This window comes from Meles meles, chromosome 6 (assembly GCF_922984935.1).
Source record: "Meles meles chromosome 6, mMelMel3.1 paternal haplotype, whole genome shotgun sequence".
In the NCBI taxonomy this organism is placed as follows: domain Eukaryota; kingdom Metazoa; phylum Chordata; class Mammalia; order Carnivora; family Mustelidae; genus Meles; species Meles meles.
The window spans coordinates 73385152-73412754 of NC_060071.1; the positions used below are offsets into that span (position 1 = coordinate 73385152).

The 27603-nt window shown below is 37.5% G+C and overlaps 1 protein-coding gene across 1 annotated transcript in view; it reads right to left on the minus strand.

Moving 5' to 3' along the window:
- TRPM7 (transient receptor potential cation channel subfamily M member 7) overlaps nucleotides 1-27603 on the minus strand; it is a 116477-nt gene that overhangs the window by 82226 nt on the left and 6648 nt on the right. Inside the window, exons 2-5 of the mRNA XM_046007338.1 lie at nucleotides 13535-13614; nucleotides 6786-6824; nucleotides 3333-3531; nucleotides 306-519 (exon numbers count right to left, since the gene is read on the minus strand). Of these exons, the coding sequence (XP_045863294.1) occupies nucleotides 306-519; nucleotides 3333-3531; nucleotides 6786-6824; nucleotides 13535-13614 (532 nt within the window). The remainder of the gene's footprint in view (nucleotides 1-305; nucleotides 520-3332; nucleotides 3532-6785; nucleotides 6825-13534; nucleotides 13615-27603) is intronic.

The following is a 27603-nucleotide window of genomic DNA, read 5'->3' on the forward strand; positions in this document are numbered from 1 at the left end:
TCCCTGCTGAGCAAGGAGCCTGATGCGAGACTCGATCCCAGGACCCTGGGACCATGACCTGAGGCCAAGGCAGTGGCTTAACCAACTGAGCCACCCAGGCATTCCTAAAGTGTATTATTTTTTTAAAAATAAATCAAAACCAAATACTTTTACAGTTACCATTTATACTTAGGAACTATATATATTATTTAACAGGAAAACTGCTTATGTTGATATTTGATGTTGATTATTATTTCAAATATTTAACTGATATTATGAAACATTTACAAACACACTAAATAAAATTGCTGTAATCATCACATTACCTGTGTTTACTCCTCCAGTTAAAATCCAGGCTCCGGTTGTAACTGCAGCTTTAATGAGACCCTTTCCAAGCAGCTGCTTGATTCGTGGGTGAAGCTCAAATTTCTGCATGCCCCCATGCACAGAGATAACAAGTTTGGGTAATTCCATTTGCCATTCTTTAAGCAGAAGTTGCAGAATGACTTCAGGTTTGGTGTCATATGATAGTCTCACATACTAAAAAAGATTTTTAAAGGATAAAATAACTGAATATGTTCATAGGTATCATAATGCAACATTATACAATATTACAAAAATGTTACTTAGATTCGATTATTATGAAGTAGATTTGATAGATTACTTTTTTTTTTTTTTTTAAGATTTTATTTATTTATTTGACAGAGAGAGAAATCACAAGCAGTCAGAGAGGCAGGCAGAGAGAGAGGAGTAAGCAGGCTCCCTGCAGGGCAGAGAGCCCGATGTGGGGCTCGATCCCAGGACCCTGAGATCATGACCCGAGCCAGAGGCAGTGGCTTAATCCACTGAGCCACCCAGGCGCCCCCAATAGATTACTTTTAATAGACTTAACACCCGTAGGAATAAGCAATAACAAATGACCTTAAAGTTGCAAAATGATTCTGTAAGAGCTATAGAAGCAGTATACTCTAATTGCTAACCTTTAAAACATAAATATGTTCCTCTTCTAATTTATATAAACTTGATTACCATTCATTCAATTTGCAAATTTATCCAGTTATTTACTGACTTGTTTAACTTTGAACATGCAGTGTCCAAATTGCTGAAGCTTAGCTATCGTGATAAGAAAAGGGAAAAGAAAGAAGAATGGGGTGCCTGGGTGGCTCAGCCAGTTAAGGTTTGCCTTAGGCCAGGTCATGATCCCAGAGTCCCAGGATCAAGCCCCAAGTCGGGCTCATTGTTCAGTGGGGAGTCTGCTTCTCTCTCTCTCCCTCTGCCCCTCCCCACTTGTGTTCTCGCTCTAAATAAATAAATAAATCTTAAAAACAAGAAAGAGGAATGAAAAAAAAATGGAAGCTTCTACAACTCTTGCTATTAGGAGAGACAAATACTGTTTCTCTGAAAGTTTTGTCAATGATCTGGTCTACTTATAACAGAATTGTGACTATGCAGTAAAATAACAAAGATATTTTCTACTCAATATTTCAAGGTTGTTCAGATAGATTTACAAGTTTAATTTTTTTTAAATTCTATAAAAAATAAGCTGCCGCATCTGTGAAGTAACTTCTTCTGGTTTACAGGATTAAAAAATGTATCTTTGCCTTAAGTGACATTACAAGTGATCTCAAGGTCCTGGGATCCAGCCCTGCATCAGGCTCCCCCTCCCCACTCACTAAGCAAGGGATCTGCTTCTCCCTCTACCCTCCCCCCAGCCCCCTGGTAGTGCACCCTCTTTCTCTCAAATAAATATTATTAAAAAAAAAAAAAAAAAAAAAGAATGCTTGTAATGAGATATACCAAATCTTCCTATGTTAATTTTGTTTAACTCATTATTATATTTGGCATAAAGTCGTGTTTGGAAAGCAGCTTAAAGTTAAAAAAAATTATATAAGGAATAAATGAGGAGTTCCACTTTGGACAATGGTAGACTAGCTGGTTCTAAACTAACTCTGCTCCTAAGAATAGAGAAACTAGAAAATAAATAACATGTGTGAAGGCATCAGAAATCTACTAAGACAATGAGAAACTGGAATCAGAATCCAAAAGAAAAGGAAAACTTAGAGAGATGTGCCCACCTTTACCACTGCTTTTCCCATCAAGGTAGGGAGGCAGGTAGAACACAGACAATGTAACAGGCAAAATGTTGATAAATATAAATTAAAAATAATATTTGCAGGGTTTAAAATTATGCCAACAGGGCACCTGGGTGGCTCAGTCGTTAAGCGGATGCCCTCCGGTCAGGTCATGATCCCAGGGTCCTGGGATCAAATCCCGCACTGGGCTCCCTGCTCAGCAGGAAGCCTGCTTCTCACTCTCCCACTCCCCCTGCTTGTGTTCCCTCTCTCGCTGTCTCTCTGTCAAATAAATAAATAAAATCTTTAAATAAAATAAAATTATGCCAACAAAAGCACATAAGTCATAAGAAAAATAATTGCAGTTACAAGTATTCTAAAGGTCTTGCACTGTCCAAAAAATAGTGAAAGGACTAATTTATAATAAATCAAAATGTGTTTAACCAGTGTTGATTATATTAATCTACAGGAAAAAGAATGTATAAGTAACATGCTAATAAGGAAGGAAATAATAAAAAATACTTAATCCAAAGCAAATACTTAATCCAAAGCAAACAAGACGGGTGCCTAGGTGGCTCAATGGGTTAAGCCTCTGCCTTCAGCTCAGGTCATGATCTCAGGGTCCTGGGATCGAGCCCCACATTGGGCTCTCTGCTCAACAGGGAGCCTGTTTCCCCTGCCCCCTTTCTCTGCCTGCCTCTCTGCCTACTTGTGATCTCTCTCTCTGTCAAATAAATAAATAAAATCTTTTAAAAAAACAAACAAAAAAAAACAAAGCAAACAAGAAAAGCGAACAAAGAAAAAGTGAAACATATAAAATAAACTTAAAAATTATGTGTTGCTTATAAAGAAACCACTTAGGGGCACTTAGGTGGCTCAGTTGGTTAAGCATCTGCCTTCAGCTCAGGTAATGATCCCAGGATCCTGGGACTAAGCCTCATGTTGGGCTACCTGCTCAAGGGAGAGTCTGCTTCTGCTTCTCACTTTCCCCCTCTCCCCCTGTTCGTGCTCTCTCTCCCCCTCTCACAAATAAATAAATAAAATCTTAAAAAAAAAAACTGACAAGATTAAAGACATTTCATAATGATAGAACGTTCAATTCACCAAGACGTAACACTTCTATATATATATGCACCTACACAAAGAACTTTAAAATATATAAAGAAATGACTGAGACTAACTTTCTGATCTACTGCTATATAAATTTTCAGACAACATATGTATTATGTATTATTTAGACAACAAGATAAATGAAGTTTAAAAATCAAGTATGTGACATACCTTAGCTCTGTAGGAATGAGAACCCCCTTGAAAATTTATGACTCCATAAGCATCCGTTGGGCTCTGTTCTGTATGCTTTTCCACAGACCATTCCTCTAATGTCTGATTAAAATGGTCACCCAATTTCACATCTGAGTATTTCATGGCAAGACTTGCAGTGAAACAAGCATGCTGCTTGACCAAGCGGCCACAAAAACACCTAAAGGAAAGAAATGAAATTTTAAATAGACCTTTCAAAAAATCAGTCAATGGAAAACTGAATTAAAATGAACAAACCAATGAAGAGTATAAAAATAATTTAACTTTTTAATTTTACAATACCAATGAATTAATACTTTTAACATAGCATTAAAATAGTATATATTTTTGATGATCAGTCCTCCATATCTAGTGTGGAGTTATCTACAAAATGTAGTATAGCTATGTAACAGAATAGTATTCAGCATGGGAATATCTCATATTAGAATATTAAACACAATATAATCTCAAAATTATCATGCTTCATGAAGGAATCCAATGCCAAACAGTACATATTTCTATGATTTCATGTATACAAAATTCAACAAAATGCAAACTAATCTATACAGTGATGACAAGCGTTGCCCAGGGTCAAGGGCAGAAAGCAACGATATTCTACCTAGAAGCACTACAGGATACTACTATGTAGGAAGCAGGTCCCAGTGGAGCCAGGTAGTCTCACTAATTTGATAAAAAATCACAGGGGCCCCTGCATGGCTCGGCTGCTTGAGCATCTGACTCCTGATTTCAATTTGGGTCATGATCTTGGGGTCCTGGGACTGAGTCCCTATGTCAGCTCCCCCCTCAGTACGGAGTCTGCTTATAGACTCTCTCCCTCTCCCCTGGCCCCCTGCTTATGTGCACGTGCTCTCTCTTTCTCTAAAATAAATAAATCTTTTTTAAAAAATCATATCACAGTTTGTAGAAGCCAAGGAGCTAGAGTTTATATATAGGGCAAGAAACAAGAAGGAGCTACATGAGAATTCCCAATATATGCAGAAGGATATTCTTAAACATGAATAAGAACAAACTACCCAAGGCAAACATAAGAACTACTAGACAACAGTAGGCTAAATAACTCCTGAAGTTCATAAAGGGCAGGGAATAGTTTGTGTTGCTACCAGCCAGAGTAAAAGATCTCAATACACAAGACCGGTAAAAGGGTCCTCAGAATAGCAATGCCTAACAAGAAGGGTTAAATTAGACCTGCACCACTATGTGCCGTGACACACTGCACGAGCAGTATTTGAAAGGATCAAATTAGCCCAAAGTAACTTAATTGCATGCTAAAACAAGTCAAAATTCCCCTAACAGAATGATAAAATCCAGCACCCTAAAAACATAAACTCTATCAAATAAATGAATAAAATCTTGAAACAAAATAGAATCTATCCGAAATGAAACACAGAGAGAAAAGACAGGCGGAGGGGAGGAACAAAAGGAATAGGATGTCAACCTTTATCTTCTCTGTGTAGCATCCCTTATCTCACCCAATGTATAACATCAAATTTTTTAAAAAAATTTTTTTAAGATTTTATTTATTCATTTGACACAGAGAAAGATCACAAGTAGGCAGAGAGGCAGGCAGAGAGAGAGTAGAGAGCTTGATGCAGGTTCGATTCCAGGACCCTGAGATCATGACCTGAGCCAAAAGCAGAGGCTTAACCCACTGAGCCACCCAGGCGCCCCATTAAAAACTCTTCTTGAGTGCACAGAAATAGTTACCAAGATTAAACATATTCTGGGCCATAAAATAAGTCTCAGTAAATTAGAATAAGGATGGAAATCATACAAAGTATTTTCTCAGACCACAGTGAAACTAAACTAGAAACCAATAAAAGAAAATACGAGGGAGAGGGCTGTTTCTAGGTGGTTTAGTTGGTTAAGTGTCTCTTGATTTCGGCTCAGGTCATGATCTCATGGGTCATGAGATCAAGCCCCCATGGGGCTCTGTGTCAGGTGTGGAAGCTGCTTAAGATTCTCTCTCTCCCCCGCTCTGCCCCTCCTGTCTTTTCCCCTACTCACCTGTGTGCACTCTCTCTCTCTAAAAGGAAAGAAAATACTGGGAAATTCTTCAAGTATTTAGAAATTAAATGACACACTTTTATTAACTCACAGATCAAAGACAGTCACAGAAGAACTTAGAAAATGTGTGGAACAAAATGAAAATAAAAATAAAAATAGTATCAAAGCTTATGGGATGCAACTATACAGTGTTTAGTGTAAAAGCATAGTCACATATACACTTTACACTATAAAAATATATAGGATAAAACCCTGTAGTATAGAGTTTAAATAAGGAAAGACAATCTGCAACGAGAGGTAGGCAAAGATGGCCATGGCCCGGGCATGGGTCCCGGGAGTCTAATGGCTCAAAAGGGCTAAATTCTGTATGTTGGGAAAATAGCTCTCAAATAGCTCTCAAAAAGACAGTAAAATAAACATGAAAAATAAAAATATGAGAATATATTTTCAGATTAACCAATCTGAGAAAATTCATCTCGTATTGTATCTGCATTATACCAAATACTAAAGGAAGATCTTTGGTTTGAGTAGAAAGATACCACCTGGAACTCTGCGTCTAAATGAAGGAATGAATGGGACAGGAAATGGTAAAAAAAAAAAAACAACTCAATGTATCTAAAATGAACTCACTCTGTGCATTTTTCTTCCTAGCCTACCTACCAGAGACCTTCTAAGTCTTATATTCCTTCATCAGATCTTAATGAACAACATTAGCATTTACTTAGTATCTGGTCAAGAAAATTAGGATTCACCAAATCCTATTGAGCTTATGTTATTAATCCCTTCAAATATGTGTATTTCTCTTCATCATCACAGCCACTATCTTAATTCAGGCTCTCGTTTTTTCCAGAATTATTACAAAACCTTCCAAGCTATTTTTTCTCCTAATCGAATCTCCACAAGATTCCAACTGCTTTTACCAAAGAAGCTAAGCAATTTACTTCCCTGTATATCTTTTTAACATGAAAACAAAACTATGTGACATAGTCCCTACTTATTTCTCCAGATCAAATCTCTCCAATATCCCTGATATATTCTACATTCTGCAGTTTCCTTCCAGAACCATAATCTCTTTCACTGCCAGGCCTTCCCACATCCTGTTCTCTCTGCCTAAATCCCTTTTCATCAATCAATCTTTACCTAACTAATTGAACGTGTTAGGTAAAGATTGAATACGTTAGGTAAAGTTGAATGTGAATTCAACTTTAGAAATCTGTTCACTGAGCAGAGTTTCAGTGATACTAGCTTCACTGAGTTTCAAGGAGCCTTGCCCAATCCTTCAATTCCCAAATAGGAGTAAAGTAACCCTCAAATATAATAACCTGTGAGTTTTATCCCATCTAACTAATGCTTCTAATAAAACAGTTTTATATTTCAAACTCTGTACAATAGTTTTGTTATTAAACTTACCTGACGAGTTGCTGACAAATCTGACATCCTGGAAGGCATCTATAAAACAAGGTAAATTTATTATTTAACATTAAAAAAATTTTTTTAATTTAAACTACATAAAATCCATATAATAGTGCAAAACAAAGGAAAACTATATCTTAGCCTAATTGTTCAGTAGATAACATAGGTCATTTATACCTTGATTATACACTCAAATAACTATTTTTTTAAACTCACATAGTTTCCACATTTTTTTATTGTAGTTGACATATAATGTTACATTAGTTTCAGGTACACAACACAGTATGTAGTAATTTTTTATACATTACTCAGTATTCACCAAGATAAAGAGAAGTCACCATCTGATACCATACAATATTACTATGGTAATATTGACTATATTCCTTATACTGTAATTTTACCTCCATTATTATTTATAACTGGAAATTTGTACCTCTTAATCCCCCCTTCACTTATTTTACCCATTCCCTCACCCAACTAATACTTAAAATAGTTTCCATTTTTTTAAGTACAACTAGTTGTTACAAACCTAAAGAGAAAAAGACTGGCAAATTTAACTACACAAAAATATAACATTTCTACATGACAAAAATATGCCAAAGTCTCAAGACAAAAAAGGAAAAAATTATTGCAGGCAAAAGCTTAGCTTCCCTAATACATAACAGAGTTTCATCAAATCTACATTAAAAAAGGAAAACACATGAATAGTTCACAAGTAAAAACATACATATGAAAAGATCATCTGATTATAAAAGATTTTTTTGATCATTTAAGACACTATCTTAAGGAGAACAGAATAGTCTTTTATGCTGGTGGGAGTTTAAACTCATAATTTTGATGGAAGGCAACTTGGTTATACTCATCGCAATGAAAAAAAAATGTAGATTCCCTCTCAACCTATAATTCCAGTACTAAAACTATAAGCTGAAAAATATTTGTAGCACTTGTGTAAAATGATTAATGTACAAGGTTATTCATTCACTATGGCATTTTTTTTTCTAGTAACAAAAAGAAAAACAGGATAGCTAAAATGTTCATCAGTAAGGAACTACTAAGGGGCGCCTGGGTGTATCAGTTGGTTAAATGTCTGTCTTTGGCTTGGGTCATAGTCCCAGGGCCCTGGGATCAAGCCCCACATTGTCTCCCAGCTTAGTGGGGAGCCTGCCTCTCCCTCTCCCTCTGCTGCTTCCCCTACTTGTGCTTTCTCTCTCTCCCTCTCTCTCAAAGAAATAAATAAAATCTTAAAAATAAATATATAAATAAGGTGGGAAGCCTGGGTGGCTCAATTGGTTAAGCAGCTGCCTTCAACTCAGGTCATGATCCTAGGGTCCTGGGATTGAGTCCCTCATCAGACTCCTCGCTCAGCAGGCTCCCCACTCTGCCTGCTCTGCCTGCTGTTCCCCCTGCTTGTGGGCGCGCTCTCTCTGTTAAGTAAATAAAATCTTTAAAAAGAAACTAAGGAACTACTAAAACTATGATCCAGATATACAATTTAAAAGGACGCAATAACTAAAAATAGTGGTTACTGCCAAGATAATAAACACGATGGGTTTAACAGTATGTACTTAAAATAAGAGAGGAGTAAATATACATCTGCTAGGACATGCAAAGACTGTATCTAGCTATTTCTAGAAGGTATTCCAAAGAATAGTTAACACTGGTTTTCTTTAGGAAGGGGAATTTATAGTTAAGGTACAGTGGTAGAAAGGAGGCTTCCACTTATAAATTTTGGTATCTTGTAAATCCATGTATTAACCCATCCACAACAAACTAATTTTCAGGGCACCTGGGTAGCTCAGTCATTAGGTGTCTGCCTTCAGCTCAGGTCATGGTCCCGGGGTCCTGGGATCAAGCCCGGCATCTGGCTCCCTCCTTGGTGGGAAGCCTGCTCTCCCTCTCCCATTCCCCCTCTGCTTGTGTTCTCTTTCTCATGGTCTCTCTCTGTCAAATAAATAAATAAATTCTTAAAAAAAAAAACTAAACTAAACTAATTTTCAAGTTTAACTAGTGTTAAGGGCTGGCCCTTTTGGAAGAGTGTGCAACTCTTGATCTTAGTGTTGTAAGTTTAAGCCCCATGATGGATATAGAGATTACTTAAAAATAAAATCTTATAAAAAAAAATTTCAGGGGTGCCTGGGTGGCTCAGTGGGTTAAGCCTCTGCCTTTGGCTCAGGTCACAATCTCAGGGATCAAGCCCCACATCAGGCTCTCTGCTCAGCAGGGACCCTACTACTACCCCTTGCCCCTCTGCCTGCCTCTCTGCCTGCTTGTGATCTCTCTCTTGGTCAAATAAATAAATAAAATCTTTAAAAAAAAAATTTCAACTAGCACAGAAAGAAATGACCAGCTACCAGTGTTTGAAAATTACATCTCATATGGAGGCTACAGCCAAAGATACTTAGTAACAGAATGAGATTTAACACCTAATGTTAAATTTCTATGGCAAAATGAAATGAACAAAATGAACAAAAGTATAGGAAATAACTCCTCAACAATATTATCTATTTTTTTAATAAAGCAAAACCTTAATTTTCTCCCAAAGAAAGAACAGTATCTTACTTTAGAACTGGCACACTGAACTAAGGAGATCTAAATTCTAATTCCACCTTTATGAATTATTAGCCATGTGACCTTGGAAATGTCCCTTCTGCACTCTGGCTGAGAAATATAATGTTACTGGGACCAAGCCTCATGTCAGACTCCTGCGTTCAGTGGGGAGTCTGCTTAAGGATTCTCTCCCTTATACCCCTCACTTCACGTGCAGGCACTCTCTAATAAATAAATAAATCTTTTTTTTAAGATTTCATTTATTTGAGAACGAGAGAGAGAGAGCATGCACAGGCAGAGGGAGATGGAGAAACAGGCTCTCTGCCAATGAGGAAGCCTGACTCGGACTCAATCCCAGAACCCCAGGATCATGACCCAAGTCAAAGTCAAACGGACTGAGCTACCTATGTACCCCAATAAATAAATCCTAAAAAAGAAAGAAAGAAAAAGAATGTTACATTGTAACAAAACATCTTTTTTTTTAAAGACTTTATTTTATTTTATTTTATTTATTTGACAGAGACAGTGAGAAGGGGAATACAAGTCAGGAAGAGGGAGAAGGAGAAGCAGGCTTCCCCGCGGAGCAGGGAGCTCAATGTGAGGCTCGTTCCCAGGACTCTGGGATCATGACCTGAGCTGAAGGCAGACACTTAACAAATGAGCCACCCAGGCACCCTGTAACAAAACATCTTCAATAAGAAATTCAAAAATTCACAGAATGACTGGAAGAGATATTAAGGGTATCTGTTTTAATTATCTAACATTTACCAGATCTACCAAAATTGAAGGAATATTAAAAAACATAAAAAAATTTTTCTCAATAATCAAGTAAATGTAAATTTAAGACATACTATCTCTTACTAATCACTTTTCCTTGTGGACAAAAAAATGTTATTCTAATCAATATTCAGTAAAGCAGGTATTCTTGTCACTACTGGTAATAGCATATTGCTTTAGTCCTTTTGGAAAGCTTTCTGGCATTACATGCACTAAGAGAGGGGAAAAAACCCTAAACACAAAGGAAGTTTTATCCACTAAGGTCTTCATTACTTTATCATGGCTAAAAACTGAAAACAACCCAAATTTTGCTCAATAATGGAACAGGCATATAAATTGTGGCATATTACACTAACAGAATACCAACCAATTGTAAAATATTTGCAGTATCAAAAAATATATTACAACATTTTATAAAAGAGCACATACAGTATTTTACATAGACTGAATGTAGCAACCTTTTAAATCAAAACCTACTGAGGAACTATTACAATTAAATGCCCCAAAATGTTATTAAAATAATAAATAAGCAAATAAAAATAATAACTGCCTTGGGGCACCTGGGTGGCTCAGTTAGTTAAGGGTTTGACTGTTGATTTTGGCTCAGGTCATGATCTCAGGGTCATGGGATACAGCCCCGCACTGGGCTCCACACTGGGCTCCACGCTGGGTGTGGAGAGTTCTTAAGATTCTCTCACTCTTAATCACAGGAAACAAACTGAGGGTTGCTGGAGGAATGGGGGTGGGGTGTAGGGCAATTGGATGATGGACAAGAAGGAAGGCATGTGATACAATGAGCACTGAGTATTATATAAGACTAAGGAACCATTGAACTCTACCTCTGAAACTAATAATATACTATATGTTAATTAAATAAATCTTTATAATAAATAAAATATGGATTATATATTATTTTTTAATGATTTACTTATTTATTTATTTGACAGAGAGAGAGAGAGAGGTAGAGAGGCAGGCAGAGAGAGGGGGAATCAGGCTCCCCGCTGAGCAGAGAGCCCGATGCAGGGCTTGATCCCAGGACCCTGAGATCATGACCTTAGCCAAAGGCAGACGCTTAACCCACTGAGCAACCCAGGAGCCCCCATACTATTTTTTGTTTAAGATTTTTATTTACTTGTCAGAGAGAAAGAGAGCACAAGCAGAGGGAACTGCAGGAAGAGGGAGGAGTAGGCTCCCCACCAAGCAAGGAGACCAGTGTCGGACTCAATTCCAGGACTCTGGGATCATGACCTGAGCAGAAGGCAGATGCTTTAACTGACTGAGCCACCCAGGCATCCCAGTACCATACTATTTTGATTACTACAGCTTTGTAGTGTATCTTGAAATCCAGGTTTGTCAAGAAATGGGCAGAAGAAATGAATAGACATTTCTCCAAAGCCATACAAATGGCCAACAGACATGTGAAAAGAGGCTCAAGATCATTTGGCATCAGGGAAATACAAATCAAAACCAGAATGAGATACCACCTAATATCAGTCAGAATGGCTAAAATTAGCAAGTTAGGAAACAACAAATGTTGGCAAGGATGCAGAGAAAGGGGAACCCTCTTACACTGCTGGTGGGAATGCAAACTGGTGAAGCCATTCTAGAAAACAGTATGCAGGTTCCTCTAAAAGTTGAAAATAGAGCTACCCTATGACCCAGCAATTGTACTACTAGGGATTTAACCCAAAGATACAAATGTAGTGATCCAAAGGGGCACCTGCACCCCAACTTTTATAGCAGCAATGTCCACAATAGCCGAACGATGGAAAGAGCCCAGATGTCCATGAACAGATGAATGGATAAAGAAGATGTGGTGTTATATATACACACACATACATATATACACACAATGAAATACTACTTAGCCATCAAAAACCTGAATCTTGCCATTTGCAACAACATGATAGAACTAGAGGATATTACTTTAAACGAAATGAGTCAATCAGAGAAAGATAATCATATGTTCTCATTCCATATGTGGAATTTAAGAAACAAAACAGAGGATCATAAGGGAAGAGAGGAAAAACTAAAACAAAATGAACTCAGAGAGGGAGACAAACCATAAGAGGCTCTTAATCATAGGAAACAAACTGAGGGTTGCTGGAGGGGAGAGGGGTAATTGGGAAATGGGGTAACTGGGTGATGGACATTAAGGAAGGCATGTATAGATATACTGGCTATTAATTTAAGACTGATGAACACTGACCTTGACTTCTGAAATCAATGCTACATTATATGTTAATTGGATTTAAATTTTTTTAAAAACTGAAAAAAAAATACGGGATTGTGATAACTTCCAACTTTATTCCCCCTTCTCAAGACTGCTTTGGCTACACAGGGTCTTAAGTGGTTTCATTTTAGGACTAATTTGTTCTAGCTCTGAATTTGGCTACGTTTTTGTAGCAGTCATATATAAAATAGAAGTAAAAGCTGCAGAGAAGTTAACTGGATAAAGAACAAGGTTTGATAGGAAATGAGTAAGGTAAGAAGATCCAAAAATCTTGTAAATGCCTTTCTCAACTAATTTTTCCTAAGTGTCTATGAAGAGAGGTTCTCTGTATTCTAGAAAATAACTCTTTCTTTGATTTGCCCTTTTAAGTTTTTATCTATTTTTAGGCCTCAGGAAAAAAAAATTATGAAAAATGTTACTTCAATAAATACCTCAAGAGGTCAACTTTTTCTTAAATTTTAACTAGTGTCTTAAATTTTTCTATTATCAAAACCATGTGAAACATCAAAGTCAGTCAAAATTGTCTACAATCTCTGATGACAGGTTTTTTAGCAGATGCTGAGCTGTATTTATATTCTGCCAAATACAGCAACTATTAGGTTTGTATTGATTTCTTTAGCATGAATGAACCATAGTATTGGGTACCCAACAGAAGTTCAATAAATACACATTTTTATGTTCTCATAATCAGTGGATCAGTAAAAAGAGTCTTAACTGCCCTATCTTTGTAATATACCAGTATGATCTGGGGGAGCTTAGGGATAAAGGAATACTCTGAAGAATTCAGAGGTTTTATGCTGCAAACGTCATTAAGAACTTCAGAATACCTTTACTGTGCTAATGATATCTCCTCTCTCCCTCTCTTTTTTTTTTTTTTTTAAGATTTTACTTTTATTATTTGAGAGAGAGAGCACACACAAGTAGGGATAGGAAAAAGGAGGCTCCCACTGAGCTAGGACCTCAACATGGGTCTCGATCCCAGGACCGCAGGATCATGACCTGAGCCAAAGGCAGACGTCAACCAACTAAGCCACCCAGGCACCCTCTCTTCTCAATCTTAAATGGATAATTAAGGACAAAAGTTAACAGTAGCTACAAATACTTAAATAATTTTGGTTTTTAATAAGCAAACAGCAATGTAATTTACATCTAAATTTCTAGAAGAACCCAAAAAACAAGGTATGCTTACCTGTGAGGGTCTTTGGAACTTGGTATAATATATACACATTCCCTCTTGGTCAAAGTGCTTTCTATCCAGGATTTCTGGGACTGAAACAAAAAGTTTTAAAAGATGGTTTATAAATTAACTCACTGACAGTACAATGAAATAATTTAATGTAAGTACATAAAAAGAAATAGTTCTATACTATTTAACTTTTTTTCCATTCACTAAGCATTTACCAAGCATATATAGTAAAGACTTACTCAAGACAACCTAAATATAACAATAATTCTATTCAAGTCCACTGTGATTTAGATTACTAAATCAACATACTGTAAAGATACTGATGCTTCACCTAAGAGAAGAGGAACATCAAGTTTCAGATTCCCAATATGGGCCAAATACCTCAAGAGGGGTTGGGTATGATCTCGGGAAGTGGATCACTTAGAAATGAATTAAAAGTGATTGTCAGATTTAACTAAAAAAATAATACCCAGCTATATTTTATTTCTAATTTAAATATATACAACATAAGGGCATGGATGGTTAATGGTATACAGACAGAAAAAGATACCAAGCAACTCCTAATCAAAAGAAAAATAATATCAGGGGCACCTGGGTGGCTCAGTGGGTTAAAGCCTCTGCCTTCGGCTCAGGTCATGGTCCCAGGGTCCTGGGATCGAGCCCCACATCAGGCTTTCTGCTCAGCGGGGAGCCTGCTTCCCTTCCTCTCTCTCTGTCTGCCTCTCTGCCTACTTGTGATCTCTGTCTGTCAAATAAATAAAATCTTAAGAAAAAAGAAATCAGGAAAAACAGACCTTAACATCAACAGGGATAGTAGGTTATTACATGATTAGAAATGATTTATTCACCAGATTGCAATTACAATCTTAAATATGTATAACCAAATAGTCGCAAATTCATAATGCAAAAAATTAACAGCATAAGACATTTGTAAGTTCTAAGATCACAGCTGAAGATTAACACATTTCCCTCAATTACTGTAAATCTGAAATAATATTTAAAATTTAAAAGGTATTTTTAAATTAATTCTTTATACCACTATTTAAGTTTCTGCTTAGATCCTTAGACTCTCTGGATCCTCATCTGCTACTTGTAACTGATTAAAAAGAAGAGGCATTATGTACTGGGGCAGATGAAACTTTTATAAATTGTAACAGAGTAGATTAAAAACCACAGACTCCATCCTCTATATAATTTAGCAACATCATTAGGACAGTCCAAAAAGGAAGAGCCAATGTTCTAAAAAGAAACCTGAGAGAAGAGACATTCTAGACAATATTGTAATTCGTGAAGGTCTGAGGTTCCTCTCAAAACCTTCAGGTACCCCAATAATAAACCTTAGTCTACTCCCCTAATGCTTGCTAATTCTGGTAAATTCTGCCAAAATTCATCTCTCCTGGGATAGAGCCCCGCATCAAGCTCTCTGTTCCATAGGAAGACTACTTCTCCCTATCCCACTCCCCCTGCTTGTGTTCCCTCTCTCTCTCTCTCTGTCTCCCTGTTGAATAAATAAATAAACAAATCTTTTTTTTTTTTTAAAGGTTTTTTTTTAATTTGTCATAGAGAGCGAGAGTGTGTGTGTGCACATACAAGCAAGGGGAGCAGCAGGTAGAGACAGAAGCAGGTTCCCTGCTGAGCAAGGAGTTCAATGCAGGGCTCATCCCAGAACCCTGGGATAGAGACCTGAGCCCAAGGCAACAGTTTAACCAACTGAGCCACCCAGGTCCTGTAAATACTCTTTTATAGACTCACTTAGGTGGGAACAAATTATATCATGATACCCTAGTTATAAAAATCAAAGAATAACCTCTAGAACACAGGGCCCTGTATCAGCAAAATATCCTACATACTAAAGCTCACTTAGCATAATTCCTCCACCACCTTTCTATTCCAATTAAACTCTGGAATTCCTTTAAAAAACTTGCTTCCCTACAGGCAGGCGGAGGCAGGACTCTCTCTAGAATCACTGTACCAAAAATTCATGTTTGCTTCTAGAATACACCTAACAAACCCAACCCTGATTCAACTTTATTGCCCAACTATTCCGTAACTGCTTACTTACTGTTAATGTAACTAGACAAAAGAGAATGCCCTCTAGTTTCACTTTAAAACACTGACCAAAAACCTCAAATGCTCCTTAATGATGCCCAATAATCACATTATACATCCCTAGTCCATTTTGTCATTCTCCTATATGATTTCACACTACATCCTTCTCTCCTAAACCTCCAAACCTCCTTCTCCATTCTCACTCTCAACAGATGAACTCACTTCCCATTTAACTGAATAAACTTAAACAACCAGAAGAGAACATGGACAAGCTTCTATCATATATATCCACCAGTAAGTATCTATACCCACACATTCTGCCTTCTTTCCTGTGACTATACGTACTTCTTTTTAAGTCCAACCATTCCTCTTGTGCCCTAAATCCCATAGACCTCACTAAAGGACATTCTCCACCAATTCCTTAATTTTTTTTTTTTGTTCTTTATTAACTCACTCCCATCAGCACACAACATGTTATTCTCATTTTAAAAAACAAAACACAACAAACTTTTGCTTGATTCCACCTTCCCCTCAAGCTAACACTCCATGTCTCTGCCTCCATGTACAGTACAGATCACTGGTAGAAGTTCTTCCCTTTTCTTCTCCTCCCATGCTTTCTAAAACTCACTCCAGTCAGGCTTTCGAATCAACCACTCTCTCTAAGTAAGTTTCAACAAGGGATGCCTGGGTCAGTGAAGCATCTGCCTTGGGCTTAGGTCATGAGCCCAGGGTCCAGGGAATGAGCCCCACATCGGGTTCCCTGCTCAGTAGAGAACCTGCTTCTCCATCTTCCTCTGCTGCTCCCTCTGCTTGTGTGTGCTCTTTCTCTCAAATATATAAAATCTTAAAAAAAGAAAGAAAGAAGCTCCAACAAGATCACCAATGACTTTCCCTAAATCCAAACTTCAATTTTCAGGGCTCATCTTCATTGATCTATCCAGCAGCATTTAACAAAGTTGTCATTCTCACCTTCTTTAAACATCTTCATCAGTTAGTTTGGTCTTCTCTCCACTGGTCACTCCATTAATCTCCCTTGCTGATGCCCCCACTCCCAATCTTTTTCTGTTTTCTTTTTTTAAGATTTTATTTACTTATTTGAAAAAGAGAGCGTGTGTGCGCACAAGCAGGGAGAACTACAGAGGGAGAGGGAGAAGCAGGCTCCCCACTAAACAGGGTGCCCAATACGGGGCTTGATCCCACAAACCTGAGATCATGAACTGAGCCGAAGATAGATGCTTAACCGACTAAGCCACCCAGGCACCCCTCTTTCTCCCTAATTTTTGGACTTCCTTTTTTCCAATTATATTCATTCAAACTTTGGACTTTTTTTCCCCCAATTACATTCACTCTTTCAGTGCTCACATACAGTTTATCACAATATACTGGATGACTCCCAAATCTGTATTTCCACACTAGATCCCTCCCTAAACTCCATGTTCATATAGCCAACTGCCCAATCAACAGCTTCATTTTGATGTCTACCAGGCATTTTTTTTTAAAGATTTTATTATTTATTTATTTATTTGACAGAGATCACAAGTAGGCAGAGAGGCAGGCAGAGAGAGGGAAGAGGAAGCAGGCTCCCCGCTGCGCAGAAAGCCTGATGCAGGGCTCCATCCCAGGACTCTGGGATCATGACCTGAGCCGAAGACACAGGCTTTAACCCATTAAGCCACCCAGGCGCCCCTCATCCACTCATTTCTTATAGTCTTTCTCATCTCAGTAAATGTCAACTCTATTCCTCCAGTTCTATTTTCTTAAGGCAAAAATCTTAGTGACATTCTTGATTTTTCTCTTTATCGACTTCATAAATAGTCTCATGAGCAAAACCTGACAACTTGCCTTCAAAACATATCCAGAATCCAGCCACTTCCCACACCTCCACTGCTACTATTCTAGGCCAAGCCATCATCACTCTTGCCTGGCTTACCAGAATCCATTCATGTCACCCTTGCCACCTTACAGTCTATTCATCATCAGAGATAAAGTAATATTTTTCCTTTGAAAGAATATAAAGAGTTTATTTGGTGTGTATTTGGATATACAACAATTTGAAATTATTTTAACAATCATTAATACACAAAATCTTACATGTCATACAACTCTATGCCAAGATTCCAACTTTCTTCCATGCAACAGAGATGAAGATCTAAATGGAAACCTAGCTAAGTCTTAAGCATAAAGTAATATTTTGAAAATATATAGGGTTGCCTGGGTGGTGCTGTTGGCTTTAGCTACTTATAACAATAAGGGGGACAAGCTAAGGATAACATGCAACATAGCTACACCTCAAAAACATTAAGTAAAAAAAGTAAGGAACATAAGATCACATAATTGCATTTACATGAAATTTCTAAAAAAGACAAAACCACAGAAACAATGTTTAGTAAACGCCTGGGGCTGAAAGTAAGAACAGTGATAAACTGCAAACAAATATAAGAGAACTTTGTGAGAGGACAGAAGTGTTCTAAAACTGTATTGCGGTGGTTATAAAACTAAATAAATGTATTACGAACCATCAAGGGATGCCTAGGTGGGCCAGTCCAGTCGGTTAAGTGTCTGTCGTCAGCTCAGGTCCCCATCCCAGGTTCCTTGGATCCAGCCTCCCCTCCCCCAACGCTCAGCCAGGGAACCTGCTTCTCCCTCTCCCTCCTTCCCTGCCACCCTGCTCATGCTCTCTCTCAAATAAATAAATAAAATCTTTTTTAAAAAATCAAACATATATACTTACAAAGGGCAAATTTTAGAATATGTGCATTATACCAAAATAAAGTTGTCTGAAAGGCAGGGGAGGGTTGTTAAGAAACATGTAAAACAGAATGAAGAGGTCAAATCAATGTTTAATCAGAGTTCCAGAAGGAGAAAAGGGAAGAATGGGCAAAGGCAATGTTTAAAGAGATGATAAGACTTTCCCAGAACTGATGAAAAACACCAATCTGCAGATTCTGAGAACCCAACATGAAGATAAAGAAAAAAACCTTAAGATACAGTTAATTCAGAGATAGAATATTCCAGAAGTGATCTACTACAGTTACAAGTTCATAAAATGCCTTGAGGCATATGTTTTCAAATGCAAACTCCCTGAAGACAGTGGTTGTTTTATTGTGTTGTGTTTTGAGTAACCTCTACACCCAACATGAGGATCCAACTTACAACCACTAGATCAAGAATCACATGCTTTTCGACTGAGCCAAGCCAGGCACCCCAGATAGTGGTTGTTTAGAATTTGCTCTGTATAACAAATGAAGGTCAAAGGAGTACAAACTGGGGAGGGGGGAAGGGGGGGGCCGCAGGGGGTGTCTTCCTAGGTGCCAACGAAATAAAGACTCCCATAATACCACAAGCTACACTTGGCATGGTCTCTTAGAAAAACAAACCGGGATCACAGATTGCACACAAGGCAGCATCAACTATTCCGCTTTGGTGGGAGACCCTAGATCAACCATGCAGCAGACACCTTAACTGCAAGATGGTAAGATACACAATGAGTAGGTACAGATCTACCCTTGCCTCATAAACCTCAAAACCCAGTATCTCTTGTAATAACCTCACAGATTTCAAAGTCCTCCACAAGGGAAATGTCCAGTTTAGGAGTCATTGCACAAAGGGAAACCCAAAGCTATGACTCCTCTATTACTAGATATAAGTTCCCAGTCCACATATAATTTACCCATATATCACATAAAAGGTGCTGCCTAAAAAAATAGTTCACATTGCATCTTTTGTAAACCCTTTGCCCAAAATACAAATAACAAGAGATAACTTCAGGTAGTAGATACAGTGTGTTTGTCAGGCACTGTTCTAAATATTTTATATGTATTAACTCATCCTATGCTCACAGTAATCCTATAAATTGGGTACTATTGGTATCCCCACATTATAGATGCAGAGACTACTTAGACATAGAAGTTAGGGAACTGCCCAAAGTCACACAGCTAACAGTTTGCCCTGACTCCAAAACTCTACTGATTTTTTAAGAAAAATTTAAAATAAGTACTTCAAGACCACTTGATGGCATGCTTTCATTAAGCCACTGAGCAGAAATACATAAAGGGGTAATTCCTATGTGATCATTCCATATATAATTTTCTGAACATGGAAAAAAAGAAAACAGAAGGGCTAACATACTTCTAAAAGGCATTGTTTTCTTGTTTTTGTTTTTCAAAGTCCCGACATGAGCATACTTCCTCACTTCTCTGCAGCTATGTAGTTAAAGAGTTGAGGCTTTTGAGTCAGAGTGTCAGGTTCAAACCCCTGCTCTGCTGCTTACGTTCTTTGTGACCGCAGGCAAGTTCCAAAACTTTCTGATCTTCAGATCCCTTATCTGTTCTTCCTTTCTTTACCTCTGCTGGGCTGGCAGCCAGCTGCAGACCCAAGCTCCACTTTCAGCTTCAGGTCCAGCTGGCTCAAAGGAACTCCAAGTATGTCTCATTTTTTTTTTCTGGGACCAGTGGCTAAGGAAGGCAAGTTCTTCTCATAGTGTCTTTCAGTTCTGTCTCTCCCTAAAAGGTACTGTTAATTACTAACTACTGCTAACTAGTATTAGCTTTTCCCCTATTCTGCTCCTTAGCTGCAGCCTGCCTGAAACAATGCTAGCTAGCTATAGTTCAAATAGGGTTGGGGTAGGGATGGAGGAATCAGATCAACAGATTTCAAAATGACTGCTCTACAGCAATGAACTAATGGCCCAGTTAAGTCTAAATGCTGGTTTGCAAAACTCTGGATATATATTCACTGAAATACTCCTACAAATGAATCACAGGTATATATGTGTCATAAAAACGGGCCTTGGCCAGATTTGGCCCACACTGCATGGTATATCAACCCATGCTCTGAATCCCACAAAAGCGTGGATCTTTTCATGGTCCTCTGAGTCAATTCAATCCAGCAAGCATGTACCAAGCCCTGCATATTCTTCTATGGTTTCTTCAACACTAATATACCTCTACCCACTTCTACCATCCCAGCAGATCCTTGTATTAAGTAAGAGTTGCTTTTCATTGACAGGGAAAGAAAGGGGAGGGTTAAAGAATTTTAGGTGTTCATTAATGAAGTTATTTTTCTTGCAGCAATTTCAAAAGAAAAAGCATTTAAGGGGTGCCTGGGTGGCTCAGTCAGTTAAGCACTCAACTCTTGGTTCTGGCTCAGGTCTGATCAGGATCATGAAATCGAGCCTCACATCAGATTCTGTGCTGTCCCTACCCACTCCTAAAAGCATTTAAATAAAGCATATATATACATACAGTATATATTTACACACACCCATAAAACCTGAACACCAGTGAGCAAAAAATCTAGTACTCTGAGTACAAATATCTAGCTTTTTTCCAGAAACAACGGTCTTTTCTAATCACCATCAACCTAAGACACTTCAGTAACTTTAGGTATTCATTTTTTGAGTACTTTGATAAAATATATAATTATTCAAAACAGGAATGCTGTTGGGATTTCAGGTCTTAGTATAAATCCTGCTCACAGATTAGTTTCATTTTTACCATTCTTATTCTAAACAAACAGCCAGTACTATCCCTTCACAACCTCAAATATTCCAAAGTACTTTCTAATTGGCAAATCCATCCAAAACTTTAATGAAATGGTCTGCTAAGTCACATAAATTGTTATCACTCTTGATGCTCACAAATTTTTACCAAATTTTGTACCTACATTTGTATGTTTCAAGACTATCTCTTACAGCTTCCTCAACGTTAAATATACACCAATTTTGTTTATTTCAAGGGCTTACTGCCTTTCACTTTGTTTGTGTAGCTGTCAAATGTAAATATATTCTCCCCACACACAGCATTCCTGTTGTTCATGGCCCTCATTTATTGCATTAGGGATTGGCTTCACACACCTGATACCCACATACCCCATGTGACAGTTAAAAATCCTTTCCAATGATAGGCTTCTTCATTTTTTGAAATTCTGTTTCTGCTCTGCCATCAGATACCCAATGAAATGTGCCCTTAATTCTAAACACATAAATTCCAATTTATACTTCTTTTGCTCGTCTGCATTACTGAATTTTACCAAGAGGTGGCACACTCTAAACACAAACCTGAAAATTCCTAAACTTACATGTTTTAAGTGAAGTAAAAACTAACTACAAACACAGAATGTTAGCACTAGAAAGAAACTTTTATTTAAAGATTTTATTTATTTATTTATTTAGAGAGAGACAGCGAATGGGCAGGAGGGGTAGAGGGAGAGGAAGAAAGAGAATCTTAAGCAGGCGTCACACCCAGCACAGAGACCAACAAAGGGCCCATCTCAAGACCCTGAGATCATGACCTGAGGGAAATCAAGAGTCTGACACTTAACAGAGTGAGCCACCGAGGTGCCCCAGCCCTAAAAAGAAACATAAACATTTGTGATCTTCAGTAGTTAAAGAACTGAAATTCTGGAGTCAGAGTAACCTGACTTAGAACTCTAGCTTAGTTATTTACTACCCATGGAACCTAAAACAAGTTTCTGACCTTCTTTTTTTTTTTTAAAAGATTTTATTTACTTATTTGACAGAGAGAGAGATCACAAGTAGGCAGAGAGGCAGGCAGAGAGGAGGAAGCAGGCTCCCTGCAGAGCAGAGAGCCCGATGCGGGGCTCGATCCCAGGACCCTGAGATCATGACCTGAGCCGAAGGCAGCGGCTTAATCCACTGAGCCACCCAGGCGCCCCAGTTTCTGACCTTCTAACCTAATAATAATACCTACCTTAGAGGGCTGCTCTACAGATAAAATGATCCATGCAAGGTGTTTCAGCATAATGCATGACACACTGTCAAATCTCAACATTTTTTTTAATGCTTCAAAATTCCGTTAAGTTACTAAATTCTTCCTATCTTTCAGCAATAAGGGGCACATACATTATAAATAAAACTTCTAACATTTTACTCTCTCCATAAGTTAATACCAGCGTATCCTTCCTGCCTCGATGCAAACGTCAAAACTGGAAGAAAAAATTAAAGATTTTTTTAAAAATTCTACTTCAAGAGGCGCCTGGGTGGCTCAGTGGGTTAAGCCACTGCCTCCAGCTCAGGTCATGATCTCAGGGTCTTGGGATCAAGCCCGGCATCAGGCTCTCTGCTCAGCAGGGAGCCTGCTTCCCCCTCTCTCTGCCTGCTTCTCTGCCTACTTGTGATCTCTCTGTCAAATAAATAAATAAAATCTTAAAAAAAAAATTCTACTTCAAGGTAAGTGGAAATCAGTCTATTTTTACAACTAAATACTCTATGACTCTACCTATTAATATGAGAAAGGAGCTACAAGCTATGTTAGTTCTAGTAGACTAACCCTCCTACAGATAACAACCATAAACTCTGGATGAAATAAAAACAAAAAACAACTAATTAACAGTACTAAAGACCAAAAGCAGACTGAAATTGATTGGCACCTACACTTTAAAGAATAGCACTGAACAACCTTCCTATTTTTTAAGGCTTTTTGCCTGATACCAAGCTTTGCTCCACACTACTGAACAGCTAAAATTCCAAAAGAAATCTGTCTTACTGGCTTAAAAAAACACTCAAGTCCAAGGTGACAACAGCAGCTGAAGAGATGGGAAAAGGTCTTCAAAGGAGAAAGTCACATAAAGGGTATCCTAAATACTGCATATTAACTCTACTCAAATCTCCAGCAGACCTATAACGTATGTGTATATGGAGCAGACTCCAAGTAGCATGAGGCTCCCTACTCAGTAGGAAGTCTGCTTCCCCCTCTCCCTCTGCCCCTCCCTCCTGCTTGTGTGCTCTTTCTCTCTGGCTCTCTCTCAAAAAAATAAATAAATAAATAAAATACTTAATAAAATTTCTACCAAAAAAAACCTGAATAACTTTATGACCTCGGGGAAAAAAAGGCATATACTATAAAACAAACAATGATGGGACACAAGCTGGCTCAGCTGGGATTGTGAGTTTAAGCCCCACAATTGGTGTGGAAATTAGTAAAATAAAACTTAAAAAAAAAACAAGAAAATACTGATAAATGATTACACTAAATTAAAAACCAATGTAACATCAACAACCTAAAAAATAAGTAAATAGCCTACCATTAACCAAGTGAAAAATTAAAAAGCTACAGGCTGGAGAAGATATTTGCAGCTCATAAACCATTCTCCTCCAAAGTTTTCAGGATACCTAAAGAACTTCTACAAGTAAATAAATAAGAAAAAGATAATCCAATAGAAAACTGAGAAAAGATTATAAATAGGCAATTCACCAGAAAGGAAGGAACCACAGCCAAAAACCCATAACCCAGGGGTGCCTGGGTGGCTCAGTGGGTTAAAGCGTCTGCCTTTTCAGCTCGGATCATGATCCCAGGGTCCTGGAAGCAAGCCCCGGATGCTCTCTGCTCAGCAGGGAGCCTGCTTCCCCCTCTCTCTCTGCCTGCCTCTATGCCTCCTTGTGATCTCTATCAAATAAATAAATAAAAATCTTAAAAAAAAAAAAAAATAACCTGAAATACTCAGTGTTAGTGGTGACATACAAATTAAAACAATGGGTAACTATTTCATATTCATGAGTCCAGCAAAATAAAAGAACCCAATGAATGAAGTGTGGCAAAGATATTGAAAGAAGTAGGAACTCTCATATACTTTACAGGAAATATAAACCACACAACTACTTTGATTGACACTTTAGCAATATCTATAAAATTGAAGATGCACCTATCCTATGATTTACAATTCCACTTCTATATATATGCATCCTAGAAAAATTCTCACATTTGTACATAAGATGATACATACAAAAATGCTTTATCATTATATGTAATCAAACTGCCTAATAACAGTAAAATGGACAACAGTATATTCATATAACATACAGCAGTTAGAAGAGGCGAACTAAGTACGCATGGCAAGGCTGTTCTGCAGAGAAGTAGAACTGTTAACTTTGAATGGAAATAAAGACAAAGAAAAATAAAAATAAAATAAAAGGAGTAAACTAGACTTCACATGTATTATTAAGATGAATAAATCTCCAAAAACCTAATATTGATTTAAAAAAACAACAAAGTCCACAAAAAGTCCATATATATAAAACTTACATATCAAAAACTTACAAAACCCAAATATATGTGTTATATACTCTCTCTCTAAAGACATATGTGTGCATATATGTATGTGTTTATATATACTTTGGTGACAACACTACAAAAGCATGCAAAGGAACAACAGGATGATAGTTATGTCTGCAGAAATGGAAAAGTAGAATGGGATTTTTAAAAAATATTTTATTTATTTATTTGACGATCACAAGCAGTCAGAGAGGCAGGCAGAGAGAGAGGAAGAAACAGACCCCCTGCTGAGCAGAGAGCCCGATAGGGGGCTCGTCCAGGACACTCGGATCCTGACAGGAGCCAAAAACAGAGGCTTTAACCCACTGAGCCACCCAGACACCCCTGGAATGGGATTTTTAGATGGAATACATAGGAGGTTTCAATTTTATCTGTTGCATTTTACTTCTCAAGCTGTGTGGTAGGAACATGGATGCCTATTACATTATGATCACACTTTCATCTAACTGGATTCCACAGCAAAAAACAATTACTAAAGAATTCAAATTATATACATTTAATTTAAAATGTAACATACCAGCAAATAATACAATTTAAATTCTTCACTTTTATTCCTGGCTCCTTGTTGCCTAATAAAATATTTTTCCCAAAGTGACAGAATCTGTTGAATTAAATGGATCCATCACATTAATCTAATAACGACTGATATGTTTCAGATGATGCCACAAAAGCTAATCTGAAAAAGAGAAATCTGAAGAAAATATTAGGACATTTTATATTATAAAACTGCAGCCTTCATATGCAGTAAACCATATTAAACTATTATCCCTAAGTAGTATGATACTTTGTTGATAACATTCATATTAGGTTTCTAGAGTTTTTACTTAGGAGTTCGACCCATCATAAAAATCTACTTAGTTTAATTAATAACTTTTCCAACTACTAATGATGCCCTCTGACTACTAATTCTCTGTACTTGTCAATATATTGTCAAATATAATGTATATATGTAATTGTCAAATATAATGTATGTAACTGAATTTTGAACAGTTTCTCCTAAGGTTATTACATAGAAATCTGGTAATAGGGATGCTTGGCTGGCTCAGTCGGTTAAGCGGCTACCTTTGGCTGAGGTCATGATGACAGGGTCCTAGAATCAAGCACCACATCAGACTCCCTGCTGACCAGGGAGTCTGCTTCTCCCTCTGCTATTCCCCCTGCTTATAATAAATAAATAAATATAATAAATAAATAAATAAAACCTTAAAAAAAAGGAATTTGGTAATAAAGGAAATTCTAACTTTTATAGCATCTGAGGAAAAAATATGGTAAGATAAATTTTAAGGTGACATAATTAAATGACCTAAACTTTTTACTTACAACATCGGCCATCTTAGATCTCACAAATATACGTGCCTCTGAATATTAAGGTCCTTCTCCAAGTGCCTAATTTGATGAGTCAGTACCTACTCTACCACTTATTGGCCTTAAGACCTTTAGTGAGTGACTGTGCCTGTCTGTTACTTATATTTATAAATAATGGAGGAAAAACCAGTGCCTACCTCATAGAATTTTGATCATAACAATATGCAATGATATATGTAAAGCATTTAGAACAATGACCGCAGCTAAATATTAATACATGTTAGCTAATATTGTGAAAATCTATCTAAAGCCTATTACACACTTTCCTTAATCAAGAGTACCTTCTGGGTACTAGGTATTGTATATTATACCCTTCAAGACAAGGAAGACCAATGGTTCACATACTAAAGAGTAATTTACAACCCTATCTTTTCAGCCTAGTTAATGTTTCCTCAGTCTTACAGTAATAGTCTGCCTCTCAGATAACTTTCCTTCTATGTATTCCCAATGTACTACCAAACCGTCAGAGGAAAATAGGTAACTAAACTTAATAAATTTCACTTTGTATTTTTCGAACAGTGAATTCTGGGCTCAAGGTTGCTATATTCCCAATAATGGCTAACTCAGAAGTTTTTTTCTTTCCATGAGGAGCTGGGTTTCCACAAGTGGTTTCCAGCAGTCTGGTAGCTAAACAGTTGAGGTGTTATCAACATGTTTTCATGATGCAAGGCGGGACTAATAGTGCTTCACAAATTCAGTACTATAATCCCTCCTTAGATCAAGTAGAAGAAAGATTATCATCTGCTTTTTACAGACAGAGGATAACAGTAGTGCTCATAAAAGTGTCTGATTTGGGGGTGCCTGGGTGGCTCAGTCCATGATCCCAGGGTCCTGGAATCAAGTCCCACATAGGCTCCCTGCCCAACAAGGGGTCTGCTTCTCCCTCTATCTCTGCCCAGCCCTACCCACTCTGCTTGCACACCCTCTCTCCCTCTCTCAAAATAAATAAAATCTTTAAAAAAAAAAAAAAGAAAAGAAAGAAAAAAAAAAAGTATGATTGGGCAAAGATGCTTATGTGAAGAGCCAGGTCTACCAACTTCAAAAAAAATTGCTTACCTCCATACACTGAAATTTCTTCAACAAGGTTCTAAAATCTTTATATGTCCAAGAAACTAAATACACATTCCCTCAAAAGACCCAGAGTAATTTTCCAAATCTAAGATAAACTGAACCAAAAAATCAACAAATGACTGAAAGTTACCAGCTTTACTCAAATTTGAACCAATCATTTTTTATAAAGAAAAACCAGGGGGCACCTGGGTGGCTTAAGTGGGTGAACGTCTGCCTTTGGCTTGGGTTATGATCTCCAGGTCCTGGGATCAAGCCCCATGTCAGGACTTGAGCTCAGTGGGGAGTTTGCTTCTCGCTCTCCTTCTGCCTCTTCCTGTGCTCATGCTCTGTGTCTCTCTCTCAAATGAATAAATAAAGTCTTAAAAAAAAAACAACAACAACAACAACAACAGAAGAGGTCCAATTTTCCAAGTCAAATATTTCATTCATATTCAAACTAATCTAATAATTGCAAAACTCCTTCTAAAAGTGACATATATCTAAGTAATTTTATATCAACTCAAATATGTAACTCAT